The sequence below is a fragment of the Buteo buteo genome, chromosome 5 (assembly GCF_964188355.1).
Source record: "Buteo buteo chromosome 5, bButBut1.hap1.1, whole genome shotgun sequence".
Classification (NCBI taxonomy): domain Eukaryota; kingdom Metazoa; phylum Chordata; class Aves; order Accipitriformes; family Accipitridae; genus Buteo; species Buteo buteo.
In genome coordinates this window covers 43,294,470-43,311,202 of record NC_134175.1, presented here as the reverse complement: position 1 = coordinate 43,311,202, position 16,733 = coordinate 43,294,470, and the positions used below count along the sequence as shown (strand labels likewise).

Genomic DNA, 16,733 nt, shown 5'->3' with positions numbered 1-16,733 from the left:
CTGAAGGGTCTTGTAGGTAGGAGGTTGAGTTGAGCTTGCTTTCTTATGGTTGAAGAACAAGGGACATGCTGCCTAGTGAAGAGCAGGAGAGTGTCCTGGATGGAGTAACCTGCAGGAAATCAGACTCACCTCCTGACAAGAGGGGGTTCAAAGAGAGCCCGACTGCACTAGTGGTTGTGCCTAGCTGGGGGGGAAACACGAAAGTAGCGTGAGTCCTGGCAGTACTCCTGAAAGCTGGGACCGTTTTGCCGTGAGAAAATACCGTTGGACCACTTTGCAGGCTGAGGTGGGGAAATGTGGCTCAGGAAGAGCACTTTGTTGGAGACTTCGGTGCTTATCGAAGACCTCTTCCTTGCACACTAGTTTGTCAGGATATCTCACACTGTCCTCTAAAGCCCCCCAGGCTATAATGTACGTGAGGGCTACCCAGGCTGTTGGTCATCTTGATTTGGGCACTTCTGTCATTATCCTCCTCCTACATACATAGTGTTTTAACTCTTCTCCACATCCCCTAGTAGTATTAAGAAAATTCAAAGCTGAAAATAGTTTTTAAAATGACTGAATGTTAGACCTGCAAAATATTACTGTACACTATTGATAATGTTGTTTCCGTAATAAAAATATTTAATACAAAGTATGATATCCTGCATGAGTTTCACATAAATATTTCCATTATATCACTGATATGGATCAGAAAAATTTCAGTATGCACATCCTGCAAATGCAAGTGTAATTGATACAAGGTATGTATCTTAATGTACATCTTGAGTAAACATAAGGAAACCATACCCTAATGGAAAACAGACTTTGTCTTACAATGTGCAATCATGCTTTTACATCTAAACTGGACTTCAGGTTTAGAAAACATATCTTAAATCAGTCCTATTCAGAGGACAAATCACAGTTCACATACTTGTAAAAAACTTTTGTTCTAGGAAAGCCTTTTGTGGAAAAGCTTGGGAAACTCCATCCAGCTACAGTGGTGGAGGGGTGGGAAAGGAGGGACTTGAGGTATCAGTTCAAACAATCTGAGGAAAAAGTTGAATAAACATTGAAGACAACAGAATAGAAACCAGACGCCAAATATTAATTCACGGGGTCTTCAAAGGGGATTTTGAGATTTATTTTAATTGTCGTTGAAAGAAAAAGATTAATTTTTGGATGAAAAATGCATGCAAATTCAGCTCTGGTCAACACCAGAAAAATCGTTTCCTACTCAAAGCAGAAGAAAGCAAAGAAACCTGTAATACCATCTCTTTAATCCCCTGAGGTGGCCTTTAACCAGGGTTTGAAAAGGGCAGGAAAAGAAAAAAAAGCTACATGAGAATAACAAAATATGTACTGCTTGAATCAAAGGACATGAATGTGGTGCAAAAATAGGGAATCTCAAGGGAGTGATGTGATATGTAAACCAGAGAACAATGGGGCTGCTCCTGAGTGTCCAAAATGATGTTTGGAGTACAAGGAATAAATAGGAAGAACCTCTCCGTCCAGTTTGCTGGGCCCACAAGGACTGCGTGGGCACCACGGGGGGTCGTGAGGGAATAAACCCAAAGGCTGCGATAATGAAGGCGTATATATATATATATATAGTGTGTGTGTGTGTGATATATGAACTGTTGTTCAGTAGGAGCTGTGGGGCAGACTTGCTGAACGCCTCTCCAAAAAGACGGCATAGGAATCACAGAAATGCACAGTAGGGTTTGTTCCTGCTCAATGAGAAGAGACGAGACAGCTGGGGCTTTTATTAAATAAACTACAGAGGCTTCCCCAGAGCTGAACTCGGGGGATTTTAACTATTCAGGTACCTCCCGGGGAAGCGCGACGGGACGGGACACACTTCGGGGTTAGCCGTCAGAGATGGCGGGCAGGAGAACGCCCTTCTGGACCTCGCACCGCTGCTGGGAGGGAGCCGACGGGAGGGTAAGTAAACGCCAACACAGCATGACCGAGTCCTTCGCTGCTTGTACAGGACTGAGAGTGGGGAAATAACGGGCTGGCGGGCTTTAAAAAAATAACCCGAGCTGCCTAGTGTTAGCAAGCACCCCGTGGGAAAGTTAATAGCTGCTGAAAGAGACTCTGTAAAACAAAATGACAAGTTGTCCAGCTACGGACGAAAGATGAGACGCGGCACGGGCGCGTCAGAAACTCTTCGGTGACCCGAGCGCCGAGAGGAACAACAACAAAAATGAACCCTAGACATCAACATTTACGACTGTATGGGTGAGGATGAGCGCCCGGGGGACGGCGGAGCTCCGTCCCTCTCCCGGACAGGAGCCCGACGATGCCTGGCTTTTGGGCGAGCGGAGCACATCTTCACCCCCCTGTCCGCGAAGAGGTGCCCACCGCCGGGTACCCAGCGAGGCAGGTTTTGGCAGAAAGGCGGGCAGGACGCCAGCAGCCTAGGAAGGGCTTAGATCGAGGCAAATCGGTGAGCGCCGGCCGCGGCGGGCGGCAGCGGAGGGCCCGGGGAAGGAAGGCCGAGGGCCGGCGGGCTCCGCCTCGCCTCAGCCCGCCTCGCCTCAGCCCCTCGCCGGCCGCCTCACCCGGCGCCCCCGCGGCGGCCGTGGGCAGCGCCGGCCCCCGGGCGGCCGCTCGCCCCCGCCCCGGCCGCTCTCTCTAGGACCTGCGATGAGTTTGCCCGCCGGAGCCGGCCTCAGCGCCTGCGCGGAGGGAGGCGGCCGAGCCCCTTATCCCCATGGAGAGCGCCGAGGCCGAGCCGAGCGATAGCCGCCCGGAGGAGGACGGCGCCGCGCCCCGCAGCGGCCTCCCGCCTCCGGAGCAGCCCGCAGCCACGGTGAGGGTGCGGGGGGTGGTGGCGGTTGGCGGCGGGGCGGCGTCCCCCCCCGCCGCGGGCCGCCGGCCTTGGCACGGCCTACTCCGCCGGGGCCGAGCACCGGGCTTTCCTGAGCGTGCTGCCCGGCCGCCGGCGGCGGCGGGGCGGGGCGGGGTGCGGGGCTCGGCCGGGGCCGGGCGGTAGCCCAGCGCTGCTCGCCGCGGCGGGAAGGGGCTACAGGTGGGACGAGCCCTCCCTCTGCCTGCCCGGGGTCGAGCTTCTGCCCGGGGCCGAGGCTGAGGCTGTGCAGCCCGACCCTCCGAGCTGCGGGGTTCTCCTTCCAGCCCCATTGTGGCCGGTGTCAGAGAGCTTTGTGCACCGTCTGCCCTCGTCCCTAGTGCCAGATTATTATTTTTATTTATTGTTATTAGTTATCTTCTCAGTTTGCCTCCCCCTTAATTTCACAAATAAATCCCCCTCCCTGCTCAATTCGGCTCTGCCTTTCCAGGGTGGGCATGTGAGAGATTAAAAGAAAAACATCTCCGTCCGGATGTATTCTGTTTCCTGTGGAAGGGGAGAGGTGGTTACGCGTGTCCCAGGTGTCCTGAGGAGGAATTCACCAGTAGTTGGGAAGCCTGTGGGTAGAAAGTACTAGGGTTGGTTTGTTTGTTTTCAAAAAAAGTTACTTTGTTACCTGTAAGGAAAAGTATTTGTCTTTTTCTGTATCTTCCGGGCTCATGATAGCTTTTGGTATCCCAAGTTGTCTGTTTGTTGACTTTGGGTTTTTTTCCCCAAAGCAGGTTTTCTGTTTTCATTTACAAATGCGATACAGAACATAGGTATAAAATGAAACCCTGCCAAAGCCTTTATCCTATAGAGAGCTCTCTTATTTGAATGAATGTGGTGTGGGAGAAGGGAGGGCAGGGCTAGTAGTAGCCTTTGCCCTGCATGGCTAATGTTACATGAATCTTTATTTTCCTCCTCTGAAAAGATGGAAGACTGTTTGGCGAAAAAAATGGAAATCACTGTTTCGGAAGCTGAAAAACGGACTGGGAGAAATGCCATGAACATACAAGAAACATACACTGCTTACCTCATTGAGACAAGGTGGGTGATGAGAGCTCACTCTCAGAGTATGTGGATGTGCCATTCTAAACAGATTCTCCCTCCTTCCATGCCTAAAAATATTCAGGTACAGTTGATGAGAGGTTTTAGCTGGTTTGTGATTTGTTATGCAGTTATCAACCTATTCTGGAGGATCTTTTCCTGTGAAAAGTTGACATCTGATCTCCAGTTTGGTACTAATGCTGGTGTTGTGTAACTGTGTACTGTAGTTCTTCACTTGGAGCTAGGTGGAAAAATGTGTGCTTGAAAGATGTTGCTTTAATATGGTGTCAACAACTGCTTGGTTGTTTCTTAGACATGGATTGGATAAATTCATATACATATATATGAGGGCGTATGTGCAGCTTGTGTGTGACAGAGGTTGTGCACTGAGGTCTAAAGTAATGGTTAGGCTTGTTTGGGATCACAAGAATATAAAGAAGTCTCATGACTTATATCACATGGTCAAAATTTACTGCTCCACTAGTATTTGAAGTGTTTTGCTTGATCTGATCACCACATACTCCTTGTAGATGCTCTGAGGGTTAGGGTTAATTAACTATTTCCTTCCTTCATACTAGCTTGAACTTTCACTGGAGAACTTACTGCTTTCAATCTTCTTGTGTTAACAAGATTAATAATACAAATATGGTAAACACGCTCGATACCACAAAGTCAACTTGCAATTTTAAGTATTGAGTAGTGAACAAAGCTTTAAAATCTCTTCTAACTTATTGTTACTTCCGAAACAGTCACAGATGATTCCTGTTACGCAGGATCTTGTTACTCAGCTGAAGCAAGAATTTCAAAATTAGACTTTATTAGGAGTTTTGTGTGTCTCTTTTTTTATATGAACAGTTTTAACCTTTGGGCCTTGCCTTGGGAATGATCTGCTGTATAGATAAAACCTTCTGAAACAAAGCAGTTGCATTTTGCAAAGGCTCTGAAGAGTTCAAATTGTAATACTGTCACATAGGTGTTCTACTTACTGGTTAAGAGGCTTCTTGGCTTGTTTAACTGTTGAAGGTACGCACCAATCACGCTGACTGCAGGCCTGCTGGGATACATTTACTATATTTTTGCTAAGCTTTAAGAATAAAATCCAAAATAGACGTATGTTATATTTTTCAAATATTGTAGCTCTTTGGCAGTTGCTCAGATGTTTAAAAAAAATACTTTCACAGTTTATTGATATTAAAGCTCACATCTTCTCACATAAGTAATGTTATTTTTCTTTTAATGATATTTCTGAAGGAAAAGAGAAGAAAATCGGCATCATTGGTGTCTAACTGTGATGTGAAGTGTACTCTGGGGGCATCTTTATGCAGCCCCAGAACATGCTGACTGCATCTCCTTTCCCAGTCATCCTTACGTTACTTCAGACTCGCTCCTGCTGGTCTTTCCCAGTGGTTCTTTCATAGTGGCAAAACTGTATTTTGCTGCCCAGATTGCTTTCTTTCATTAAGATTTATTTTATTCTGTGGTCAGCAAATACCAAGACCAATTACATGTTTGTCACAGAACTATTGAAAATGTGGGTTTGTCACATCTCTAATAAAATAGGTTCTCTATTGCTTTTGCTGAGAAAGCAAAATTTCTTGCATAAATATAATTGGTGGCTATTAAATGTGCTTCCTGCGGAGCCTGTAGCTGTAGGTGGGCTTCACAGCAATTTGTCTGTGGGTAATAGGATATTTTGTAGCTGAAGAATAAAACTCAGTTTATAGTAATATAAAAGGAAGACTGCTTAATAATAGTTGCATTAGGTTTACGTGAACTGGGGTTCTGCCATTACTGCTATCTAGGATTTAATTTCAGTTTGAATTGAGGAATTGCATCTGGGTGAATAAGAGACACAAGATGGATGCAATTACAACCACTGTGTATTTGTTACAGAACAGGAGCCTAGTACCTAAACTTTTAACACGTTAGTTCCACTAGTGCTGGTGAAACTGTTCTCAAAATGCAAGTGATGGCATTGTTTCCTTTTTCTTTTCAAAATGAATTTATTACTATTCTTACATTTTCATGTGACTTTTGTTGATTCTTTTTTTTAAGTGATATTATACCTTGATGTAGATCTGTTTCTTTGAGACGAAACAAATTCCACTGCTGTAGACTGCAGAGCCTCAGCAAATTCCAAGGGTCGTGCTTCCTGAAAGCATCCTCTTTCTGCATTAGCTAATTAGATTTGTGGTGAGCTATTTCTGTTCAATTAGTTATTTCTGTTCAATTAGTCTTGAAGTCAGTTTGTTTCACAGTTTCTGTTGAACTATACTGTTATTTAAAAATAACTTAGTTTTTATGTTCTCCCTGTGAGAACAGAGGAACGCATTCACCTCTTTGTGGGAAATGGCATTAAGGCAAGTACAAATTCTTATAATTAAGATGTGTAGCTAAATACTTCTTCTTGAGATGCAGGTGCTCAGCGTATCACTTGCTTTCTGTAAGGGAAATTGCAAATATCCAGGACCTCACTTGAATTCAGACTTGCTTACTTGTTAGAAATTTAGGCAGCTGTGTCTCATACCAGAGTCTGCATGAAACTACAAGAACTGAGATAGTATAAAACTCCAAATTTGACTCCTGTTCTTGTACCCTTTGTTTTTCATGACAGAGCTGAAAGTTAATCAGAATGCAGAGCACCTCTATGTGCTCTGTGTTGATGGACTTTTAATTATAGTACATACAGGGATACCTTTTTTCCTGTTTTTCTTTGAAGTAAAATATTTCTTCTGTAGTAGTAGGACACTTCTATTTAGTTAACTTTGCGTCTGTCCCTGCTGACTTTCAGATCCCTAGCCTGGTGGTCCTGGTCACACAGTATGATGACTAGAGTGTGTTATTTGGGTGTTGGTTTTTTTTAATGTGGCTTTAGGAAAAAGTAACACAACCTACAACGCAGCCTTGTAGCTGACTACTTAATAGCAGCATCCCTGGTTTCCAGCCCTACTAGTCTTTCCTTCCTTTTGAAGGAATTTGACAGGGTGGCTCAGTACATTTCCTTGTTATTCCCCCAGTATGGCTGGAGAAGTTCCTAATCTTATTTCTGCTTTCAGGATTTGGAAAGTTTTCCATTAGTTAAATTGTGACATGAGTGATACCTGCTTCTCCCTTAAGAGCTTGGATTGCCCATCCAAAGCGTAAGGACTTTTAAAGAGAGTTTCTGTGAGAGAAATGAACTTGGAAATCAGTAGCCAGCCAGGTCACAGTTCAGCGGTAGCAGTGCTGCACCATGGGACTTCAGGAGTTTTTCCTTTGTTACGATTTGTTTGAGTTCCTTTCCCAAAGCCTCCTGTTCCATGTTGGGCTAGCTGAAGAGCTCAGGCATGCATTTCCTGGGGAGAGGCACAGAATGAATGCCTGCAGAGGTATGTTTTCTTCTGATAAAACAACAAAATGCGGATTTTGGTCACTGAGAGTCAGGAAGACTTGTCTGCTCCGTCCAAAGGAGGTACAAGGGGAAAAAAGAAGAAAGTCTGAATTCAGCAAGAGCTTTAAACAGGGGAGAGTCAGGAGATGAAATAAGATGGAGGAGGTGAAAACTTACTTTACTGCTGATTTTTACTTAATTGATACTATGAATCATAAAACTGGCTAGTAGATGTCTATTTTAGTTCAATACAGCAAACTGGGTGACAGTATTTAAAAAAAAAAATTAAAAAAAATATCACCTGGCTGTGAAAAATCCTCTGGCAAGAGAACTGCCTCTTCCTCATATCATCATACAGCTTGTCAGGTAACTTCTGGTGTCTTACAAAGCACGTAGTTGATCTATAATGATTGCTCTTCTGTCTGTTGAGAGGCCTAGATACAGAGACCATTTCCAAATATCTAATGGAAAAAGTTTCTCAGCCCTCTAAAATGGAGAGTGAACATTGTCCGCTGTAGGAGAGTGGAATTGTCACTTCTTGTACGCTGGAAGGTCAAAGGCTGAAAGCAAAGTTACTGCTTCTGCGATTGAAGAGGTGATTGTTTTTACAAGGAAATAAACCGATGTATTTCCTTCTCGTCTGATTTAATATTTTGCAGCCATTCCTCTTTTTACTGCATTGAGAATTGTTTAATGGCTCATTTAAGATAATTAGTTTTAAATGGGAAATGGGAAGAGGTTAACTAGGTGGACTAAAGTTTTCACATTGGCACTTTGAATTAAGGCAAATGAACATGACTTTTGGTGTAATGTAATGTTCTAATCACTTGTGATAACATCAGTTATGAACGTAAAAGCTGAAGGTTTCAATTTTGTCTTTTAATTTTTTTTCAGGCGAGTTGGTTCATTCAATGAATAACTTGCATTGTTAAAACTGTACTTAGAGGGGAAACATATGGTTTTCCTGCCTGAAGACTGTACAAGTATTATATTGTGTTTTTAAAACCAAAATAAATTGAGAAGTTTGACTGAATGTCAACAAGTGATTATAATCTTAATTGAAACTGGTCTGCAGTACTTGCATTTAATGGTGGAGTTCATAATGTGGTCTAAAAAATTAGATGGTAATGAAGGTATTAAGTGTAATGAGTACCTTTGTGGATTTCTACTTCCTTTCTGGAACGGGGTTCCTGGGGAGAAATGCTCTTGTAATTGGTGATATTTTATGGTCTCATATGTAACCAGGTGGAGACACTTTTGGTGTGATTAAAAAAAATTATTTCTCTCATCTTGCTTGCCTGTCCCAAATCCATCCATGCAGTTTCAAACGCTTATTACCTCGTTTAAAAGGCAGTGGTGTGGATGCAGGCTTATAATTGAGGGCTGTATAGTACTTTCCCACCACAGCTTTGCAAAGAATTTTGCTGCTCCCCTCCTTTACCCAACTCGGCAGCATTGTGTGCTCTAAAGAGCAGAATCTGGCTGCTTTTACTTTTGCCTGAGCATAAGGGGGAATCTTAAACTAGTATTAATAATTTCAAAATGTGTCTTAAATTTATTTGAGTGGGTTAATTTAAAAAGCATAGCTTCTTTGCTGGGTGCTGCACAGCTGCCCTCCTGAAATGTCTTCCCCTTCTGGTCACTAAAAGTCACTAAACTGAAGTTTCACAGCCTGTTGAAAAAAAACGACTAGAGCAGGTGCTGCTAGTGGCAGAGGCAGCAGGGATTTCCGTCCTGCAGAGAAGGGACAGTGTGGTGGCAGACTCTTGCTGAGGTGCAACTGTTAGGGTTCAGCTTTTTGCAATGGGATGTTGGGCAAGGAAGAACATCCAGGCATTTCTCTGGACAAATGTCTATCTACCTGTTTTGCTGTCCCATTTGCTCCCTTTGCCTGTTGTCTCTTAACTGCTTTTCACCCAAAACAAGAACTGTGTTATATAAAGATTAAAAACAACAACTACAACCAAAGAAGGCAGCACTGTCTAAGACAGTGAGAATAAATGTATGTTAGAATAAAAGAAGTAAGAGTGATCTGAGAAGAGAAATAACATCAGGCTGCTTAACACAGACTATGTTGAGGAGGTTGTGTCAGATGCCATCTGTTTAAAAAAGAACAAACTATGCAGGCAGGTTTGACCTTCAAGATTCTCTAGTAGTAATTTAACCTTTTTCTTCAGGGTATAACGTGAGGCTTGTGTGTCCTTTATAAGGGTTGTAAAGCTTGATTAACTTAGACTTAGGGAAGCCTAGCCTGTTGTCTGCAGGTCTGCTTTGTCAGAATAAATTGACAGTAGGCTTTAGATCTAGCAAACTTCCTTAGTTTCTTCAGTGTGGGCAGGGAAGATGAGGTGAGTGGCATGATCTGGTATGGCAGTCTGCTTCCTTCCGCCTTCAGTTCTTGAGGCCCCTTGTGGATGTAAAACTTCAAGTAACAGGGTGCCTGTATCTCCTTTGTGGAGTAGTAGTGCTTTGTTCTGCTGTAGGACTAGGCTTCTCTATAAAGCTGTGGTCCTTCCCTGCCAAAGTGCTACGTTCCTAGATGACCTTTCAAAATTTTGGTTCCTATTTAATTTTCTGCTTGATATTTGTGTGTGTGGACTGAGATGTTACTACTCTGATGATTGTTTTTTAAATAACTGATGTGTTCTTGTTAATTCCAACAAATACAAAGCTGATATAGCAGGCATGTTGAGAAATCTTTTGCACAGTTAAGGCTCCACATGGTCTTTGCTGCTTCTAGTTTATAATTAATTCTGCAAAACAGTCATGAAGCATTAAGAGCGTAATTTACACTGGAATGTTCTTTTGTCAGAAGGTTGTGATCTCTTACAATGACAGCTTACTGATGGTGTGTTGACCTGAACCCTTACAAATGATAAATGGACTGCTACACTATTCAAATATGTGATGATCCTATTGGTGTATTTGCCTTCCTTCAATATTTGTAGGATAGGAATGTCAAATGTAAGTTCTCTTCTAACCTGTAATCTGTACTACGGAAGTAGAGTATATTTAGTTCCCCAAATAGACTTGAATCTGTGAAGTCACTTTTAAATTTACAAAGACATTCTTCTTGATTTTATTTCTTTTTCTCCTGTTAGTTTGTAGTAGAGCACTATTCTTTAGTTCTTTTCTCACACCTGTGGTGCTAAAACTGTTGAAACTTACTAAATGGTAATGTGACTCCCTTGATTGCAGGAATTGGGAGTTCTAAGAAAAATACAGATCAACCTTTACATGATAAAGCTGACTAGGCAAAAATGGGTGTGTGCAGGAATGGCAGGCGAGAGCAGGATGAGTTAAGGCAGATCAACTATGGAAGACAAGCTACCTAACTTTATACTACTAATGTATATTACTGTAATTGTATTTGGTGTGAGTGTGCTATATTGAGGCCACTTACAAATGCATACTACCAAAATTTGGGATAGTTCTTTTCTAACATCTTGTGAAGTTGTATTTCTACTAAAGTGCACTTGAAAGTGGAGTAGGAATGTCTGGATCAGAAACTTCCTTGAAAGATAAACTCCTTTTCATCCTTCTCTGTGCTGACCTTGTTGTTGTAGGTTATTGAGAAAGTGATAAATACACGATCAGACTTGCATTTCATTGGGAATTGATTGGGTTAGAGGCAGAGACACACTTAAGTACACACTGTGTTGAAATGAAACAGCCAAATGAACTTTTCTAAATAATTCATATTCAGGAGGTTGAAAACTTTCTATTTGAAGTTGCCCATGGCAGTGTAAGCGCATAGAATAAGTTAAGTGGAGATGAAAAATAATTGTGCTAGCAGTACTTTTCCTTAGGGGCTCATATTGACAAGAAAAGTAAGAATGATATTTAGAAAATAAAGTGAACTGTTCTTGCAGTTTACCTTTGGTGATAACTTCTTAAGCCTCTGTAACTCTGAAATGTGTTGGGCTGCCATAAACTGTCAGTAGTGTGTGCACACCTAGCCTGCCTCTAGTTATGAGGTGATGCAGTCAGTCTTAAACTTCAGTTAAATTTTTTTTTAAAAAGGTGAATAATGAAACTCTCCTGTTACAGAAAAATCAAAACTGGAAAGAAGAGCTAGTTAAACACAACTCATGTGCCAATCCCAGTGTTGCATTTGCTGTGTCCAGGAAGTGGTTATGCATAGGAGTGATGGAGACGTTTAATAGCAATGGACCAACTGTATCCTGCAGTGGTTTTTTTCTTGCTCTCTTTCTTGTCTGGTAGAACATCCATTATATTACGGAGAACTCCTTGTTCCAGATCTGAGATCTGAATCTGTAATCTTCTTGCCTTTAGAGTAAGGGTGGCTGCAGCGTTCTTCACTCTGTGCAATGTGTCTGCCTAGCTCTAGGTGAGTCTCCGGTGCCTTCTTGCTGGCACAGCAGCATCTATATCTGCAGCATAGATGGGTCCTCCTGGGATGTGGCTGAATTCTCAGTGCAGTTCTGGCCTGTGTTTTTCTCATCTCCCTCTTCATGTTTGCTTGTGCAGTATGTTCTCAGACAGAGTCCACATAATCTATGATGTATTGATGGTGGCAGTCTTGCTTAAGGGTTGCTAATAACCCATGCAGAAGTAGTACTCTTGAAACCTGTGGTGTAGGTCAGTGCAACTGGTTGATAGCTGCTGAAGCTGGAGATGAAAAGGATCCCTAATTCTGAAGTACTTTTTGTGTGAGTGTCTTGAATGGCCAGATTGTTTACCAAACCCTGCTGGGAGTTTCTCTTCTAGGAAAGTGAGGTTTGCGCCTTCAGCTGTCAACTAAACAACTTATCTTCTGGGGCATAGTAGCTTAATTCTTTATCTATTTAAATTTACCTCCAACTCGGCAATAGTACAATCACTAGATACCTGCTTTTAGCTGAAGTGTTCTTGAAATGTTTAAATTGTGCAAAGTTTGTGTAGAGAGGAATGCTGCATAGCCTGTCAAACTGAGCCTACCCTCTTCAAAACTCTGTGGTTGCAGTTGCAACTTTGTTGAATTGAAATACGCTAACAGGGAAGAATTCTGTGGGATGTTGGCAGTGCAATTCAGTGGCTGTCAGCAGTGTGCTCACCTTGTTTTCTTAAGTCAGTCTCAAACAGTTTTAATCTGCAGCAGTTTGTGGTGAATGCTTATGAATACATCCTTTTTTTGTTCTTCCTTGTGAATTTTTTTTTTCCTACAAATTCAGTCACCTGGCATAAATGTCCTTTCCACAAGGCAAGGATAGATACAGAGAAAATGTTCTGCCTTACTCATTTAAAGTTCCTTTTGCATAATTCTGTATTACATTACTTCAACCTCAAGATGAAACCATGTTTTTTTATTTATTTATTTATTTAAATGAGGCTGTAGGAAGGCTGCTCCTCTCTAATGAGAGTTCAGAAATGGATGACAAAAGCTTCTTGTATTTTGTTTAAATGTATCAAATAATTTGGGCTGCTCTGGAGCAGGATTGGGTTATTTTTTTTTTTTTCAGTAAGGTCATTAGAAATCCAACCTTGTAGGTTAAGAATAGCTTAAAAAAATCAATAATTTGTGTGCTATTTAGATGTTTTTAAACCTTTACTCCAGAAAGCTCTTGTGAGTTCAAGAACTGCATAGCCTGAATTCTGCTGGAAGAAATAATGTAGTCACCTGTTCTGCTGAGTACCATATGAGTAAGTACTTGTAGTTCATACCTTACTATGCCCATTTCTGGGCTCCCTGGTACAAGAAGGATGTGGACATACTGAATCAAGTCCAGTGAAGGGCCATGAAGATGATTACAGGTTTGGAGTGTCTGATGTGCAAATAGAGGCTGAGAAATGGGGTTGTGCAGCCTCTGAAAGAGACGGCTCAGGGTATCTTAGCAATGTGTATCAATACCTGGTGGGGGAGGTACAGAAGATGCAGTCAGGCTCTTTCTGTGATGCACAGAAGAGGACAAGAGGCAGCAGCTCTGGATATGGCTCTGAGCAACCTGCTTTGAGCAAAGGAGTTGGACTACAGATGTGTAGAGGTCCCTTCCAACCTCAACTAATCTGTGATAATCTCATAACATCGTACTGTTTCATGTAGGTTTATGCTAGTGCTTTGTGTGCTAATTAATCACTTAATATAAGAACTAAGGTAGACATAGACATTGCTGGTTTCTGTTAAGTGCCTCATATGAATTCTCTCTCTGTGTTTATTCTGGCATATGCTAACTACCAAGAAGTGTTAGTGAACTGATGCTTATTTTATGATATTGCAAAGTATTTCTGTTGCTTTAAATGTCTTGTGTGAAGGATGACTTTTTTTCAAGTTTTTATGTTACTTTTCAGTCCTATAATATTCCATGATTTCTCCTTTTATAGTAACATAAAATCCTTTAAGCCCTTGCTAGGTGATGTTGGCTTTAAGTTTTCAACAAATTTTTCAGCTGCATCAATTTTGTACCTGCTTACCCTATCTTTAGCTAGTTTGTTAGACTACATATCCTTAGTCCTTAAATATAAAAAGATATCACTTTGAACAAAAAAAATTGAAGTGCTTTGAAACTTGCTACATTTTTCTCAAAATATCCTTTAAAATTTCTTAATATTTTTCAGGTTATATTTTTAACTATTCTAGCTGTTGCAGGCAAGACAATTTTTATCCTCTGAAGTGAAGACTCTCCTATTGAATAGTGAATTCCTTCTTCTAATATTCTGTATCCTTCAGCTGCTCATGAAATTGTGCTGGCTTGCAGCCCAACATTGTTCCAAGCGAAATATGTCTAATTCTGTAGCGATGTGAACTAAGTCACTTGTGTGACTATTGACTTGACTGTGACTTACCTGTTTGTTTGTGGTGTGATGAAAATGTGTTGACTTTTCCTGTGTTCCTAAAAAATTTGAGTACAGTCAGGCAGAAATTATAAATATTTTTAAATGAAATTTGTAGACATGGAATTAATTAAGGTTACTTTAGATTATGGGCAAGTTATGCAGTAACTTTAGGGCCTTTGCTATAATTGTACTGATGGTATGAGGGAGAAGGCAATAGCTTACTAATGCTCAAATATGCTGTTTTATTTTTCAGAGCGGTTGAGTCCCAGAGTGAGGGACAGTGTGCCCCAGTGGACTCCCTATGGCGACGTTACAGTGAATTTGAGTTGTTGAGGAATTATTTGTCAGTTACCTATCCACATATTGTTGTTCCACCTTTGCCAGAAAAAAGGGTAAGGAAGCTGAGGCTGTGGCTTGCTTTGTATTGTTTGTTATTTGTTTACTATTAACATTCTTCTGTTTAAATAGGCTGACTTTGTTTGGCATAAGCTATCAGCAGATAATATGGATCCAGATTTTGTGGAAAGAAGAAGAATCGGTTTGGAAAACTTCTTGTTACGTGTGGCTTCACATCCTGTTCTTTGCCAAGACAAAATCTTTTATTCATTTTTAACGCAGGTATAGTAAAGTGATGTCCTTTCTAAATACATTCTTTAGTGATTATTTAAGATAATGTTCTTTTGCTCTTCTTCCCTCCCACTGACCCATAGCTTGTTCTGTGTCTAGAAGAAGGATAGACAATGTGAATAAACTTGAGGTGGAAAAGGCTTGTCCATCTAAAATCTTAACAGCTCACTGCAATTGTACAATTGGCCTTCTAATGTACCTTATGACTTTTTTCCAGTCAAGTTTTAAGGCTCCTAAGAGAGAATTTCTACCTCTTTGGAACAGCATGTTGGGAAAGTTTCCCTAGGACTAAAGCTGAAATAGTTAGCATGCTATACTGCTGGCTGCAGAGACAGTACTGGCTTCCAATTCACTTTTTGGATATCCATTTCTTTAGCTTTGCGGTTTGAATCATGATCCATTCATATGTGTCATGGTCCAAAACCAGTACAATATATTACTGCAGAAGTTGTGATCCAATTGTCAGCTAAAGCTTTGCATTCTGCAGTTTTCAACTTTAGGAGATGTTGGATGTGGGGTTTTTTTCTGTGCTTTGATGAGAGATTCCCAAACAGCAGACTGAGCAGATATATTTACTGCAGCACAGTATAGTATGTAGATGAACCAGTGTATGGAAACTGAAAACAGTGGACTACCAACCTCTACACATAAATGAGGTGATTGCATGTGTGCTGTACACAGTTGTCACCTGTATGTTCTCTGTATGCTCTTTGCCTCAAGCTGCAAAGGTCCTTGGAGCTGCTGATAATCTAATAGGTAATAGATGATAACTACCCTTCTTTCTAAAGAGCTGAGCTACTTCTTTAGACAAAGCTGTGCGGCTCCAGCCCCCAGTTGATAGAATGAGGTAACTGAGTAGTGAAGAGGAGAGAGTTTTTTGGGGGAGGTTAGTGTGTAAGCACAACATAATGACATGTTATTCTTAACCCACATTCTTGAAAAGACATGGGGAAGGTAGCTGAGGCAGCCCCAGGCTTACTGAAGAAGCTCTTCTCATACAGGGACTGATACAGGGACTTGCAAAAGCTGTGGCACTCTTAAATCACTCTGACTGAACATTCTTTTCTGGTATTTTTAGGAGGGTGGATGGAAGGAAATGGTGAATGAGACTGGATTTCAGTTAAAGGTAATTACTGTAATTGTTTGTCTCATGACTGCTGTGACACAGAAATACTCCAGGAAACTTGTTTTAGGCTATTTATGAAAGACTTTATGCTGTTAGAATGAGTTAAAGGCATTGCTTTATGTATACTTGTAACTACAAAAAACAGTGGTGTTCTTGGCCTATAACAGGTGAGACTTCAGTTGTTAAGTTCTCTAGCAGGCTTGTTAATGTGTGCCTGTGTTTGATGCTTAACCTTGTAATTCTGGTAGTAATGTGGAATTATGATCCTTATAAGCTTTAAAACTAATGAACTTGAGCCCATAGCAGTACTTATGTATGTTGTTAGTTTAGCATTGTTTTAAAGATGGGTGTCAGATTTAGCCTGGTAAGAGGTGCAAGTTGTCAAAAAAAGAAAAGGCAAGCAAAGGGGTCTGAACTGTAGGACTTCTCTACAAGGATAAGTTGCTGAAAGGGACTAAGACAGATGGATTTGGTGGCCCCTAACTGTTTAACAATGTGTCTTGAAGTAGCACTATCCCCATTGAGAACAGTGAGTTTATGGCTGGGTAAACTGGTGGAAGACTTGCAGGAATAAATGATCAAAGGTCATGGGTCTGTGCAGGACAAGAATCTGTGAGAAGCTGATAGATTGCTGGGCTATGCCTGGAAAAGTTACTATATGGAGACAAATACTGAGCTTTTGTTTCATTGTAACATGAGCAACTCTCATGAAATCACAACTGAAAACTAGGTGGATTATGAAGAATTATTCTGAATAGCAAGAGCTAAAGAAAATCACTGGTTCTCTTATCCTCAATGCCCAAGGGGCTTTAATACTGACACTTAATGTTGATAACTTAAGTTGACAATAATTCTCTTCCATCATGGTAGGGCTTGCATATTGCTTGTATTCATAATGCAAAAAATGTAAAGCTCTCAAGCTGTGTTTTCCTAGTCAACACATCCTTATTTCA

At 41.4% G+C, this 16,733-nt stretch overlaps 1 protein-coding gene across 5 annotated transcripts in view; it reads left to right on the top strand.

Moving 5' to 3' along the window:
* The first annotated feature begins 1,690 nt into the window (after positions 1–1,690).
* The window catches only part of SNX4 (sorting nexin 4), a 36,270-nt gene continuing 21,227 nt past the window's right edge, over positions 1,691–16,733 (top strand). Inside the window, exons 1-5 of one of the 5 annotated variants that reach the window (XM_075028831.1) lie at positions 1,691–1,923; positions 3,768–3,883; positions 14,281–14,419; positions 14,496–14,645; positions 15,733–15,780. In XM_075028831.1, the coding sequence (XP_074884932.1) occupies positions 1,861–1,923; positions 3,768–3,883; positions 14,281–14,419; positions 14,496–14,645; positions 15,733–15,780 (516 nt within the window). In that variant the 5' untranslated portion in view covers positions 1,691–1,860. The other 4 variants (XM_075028832.1, XM_075028829.1, XM_075028828.1 and 1 more) reach the window with 4 other exon arrangements.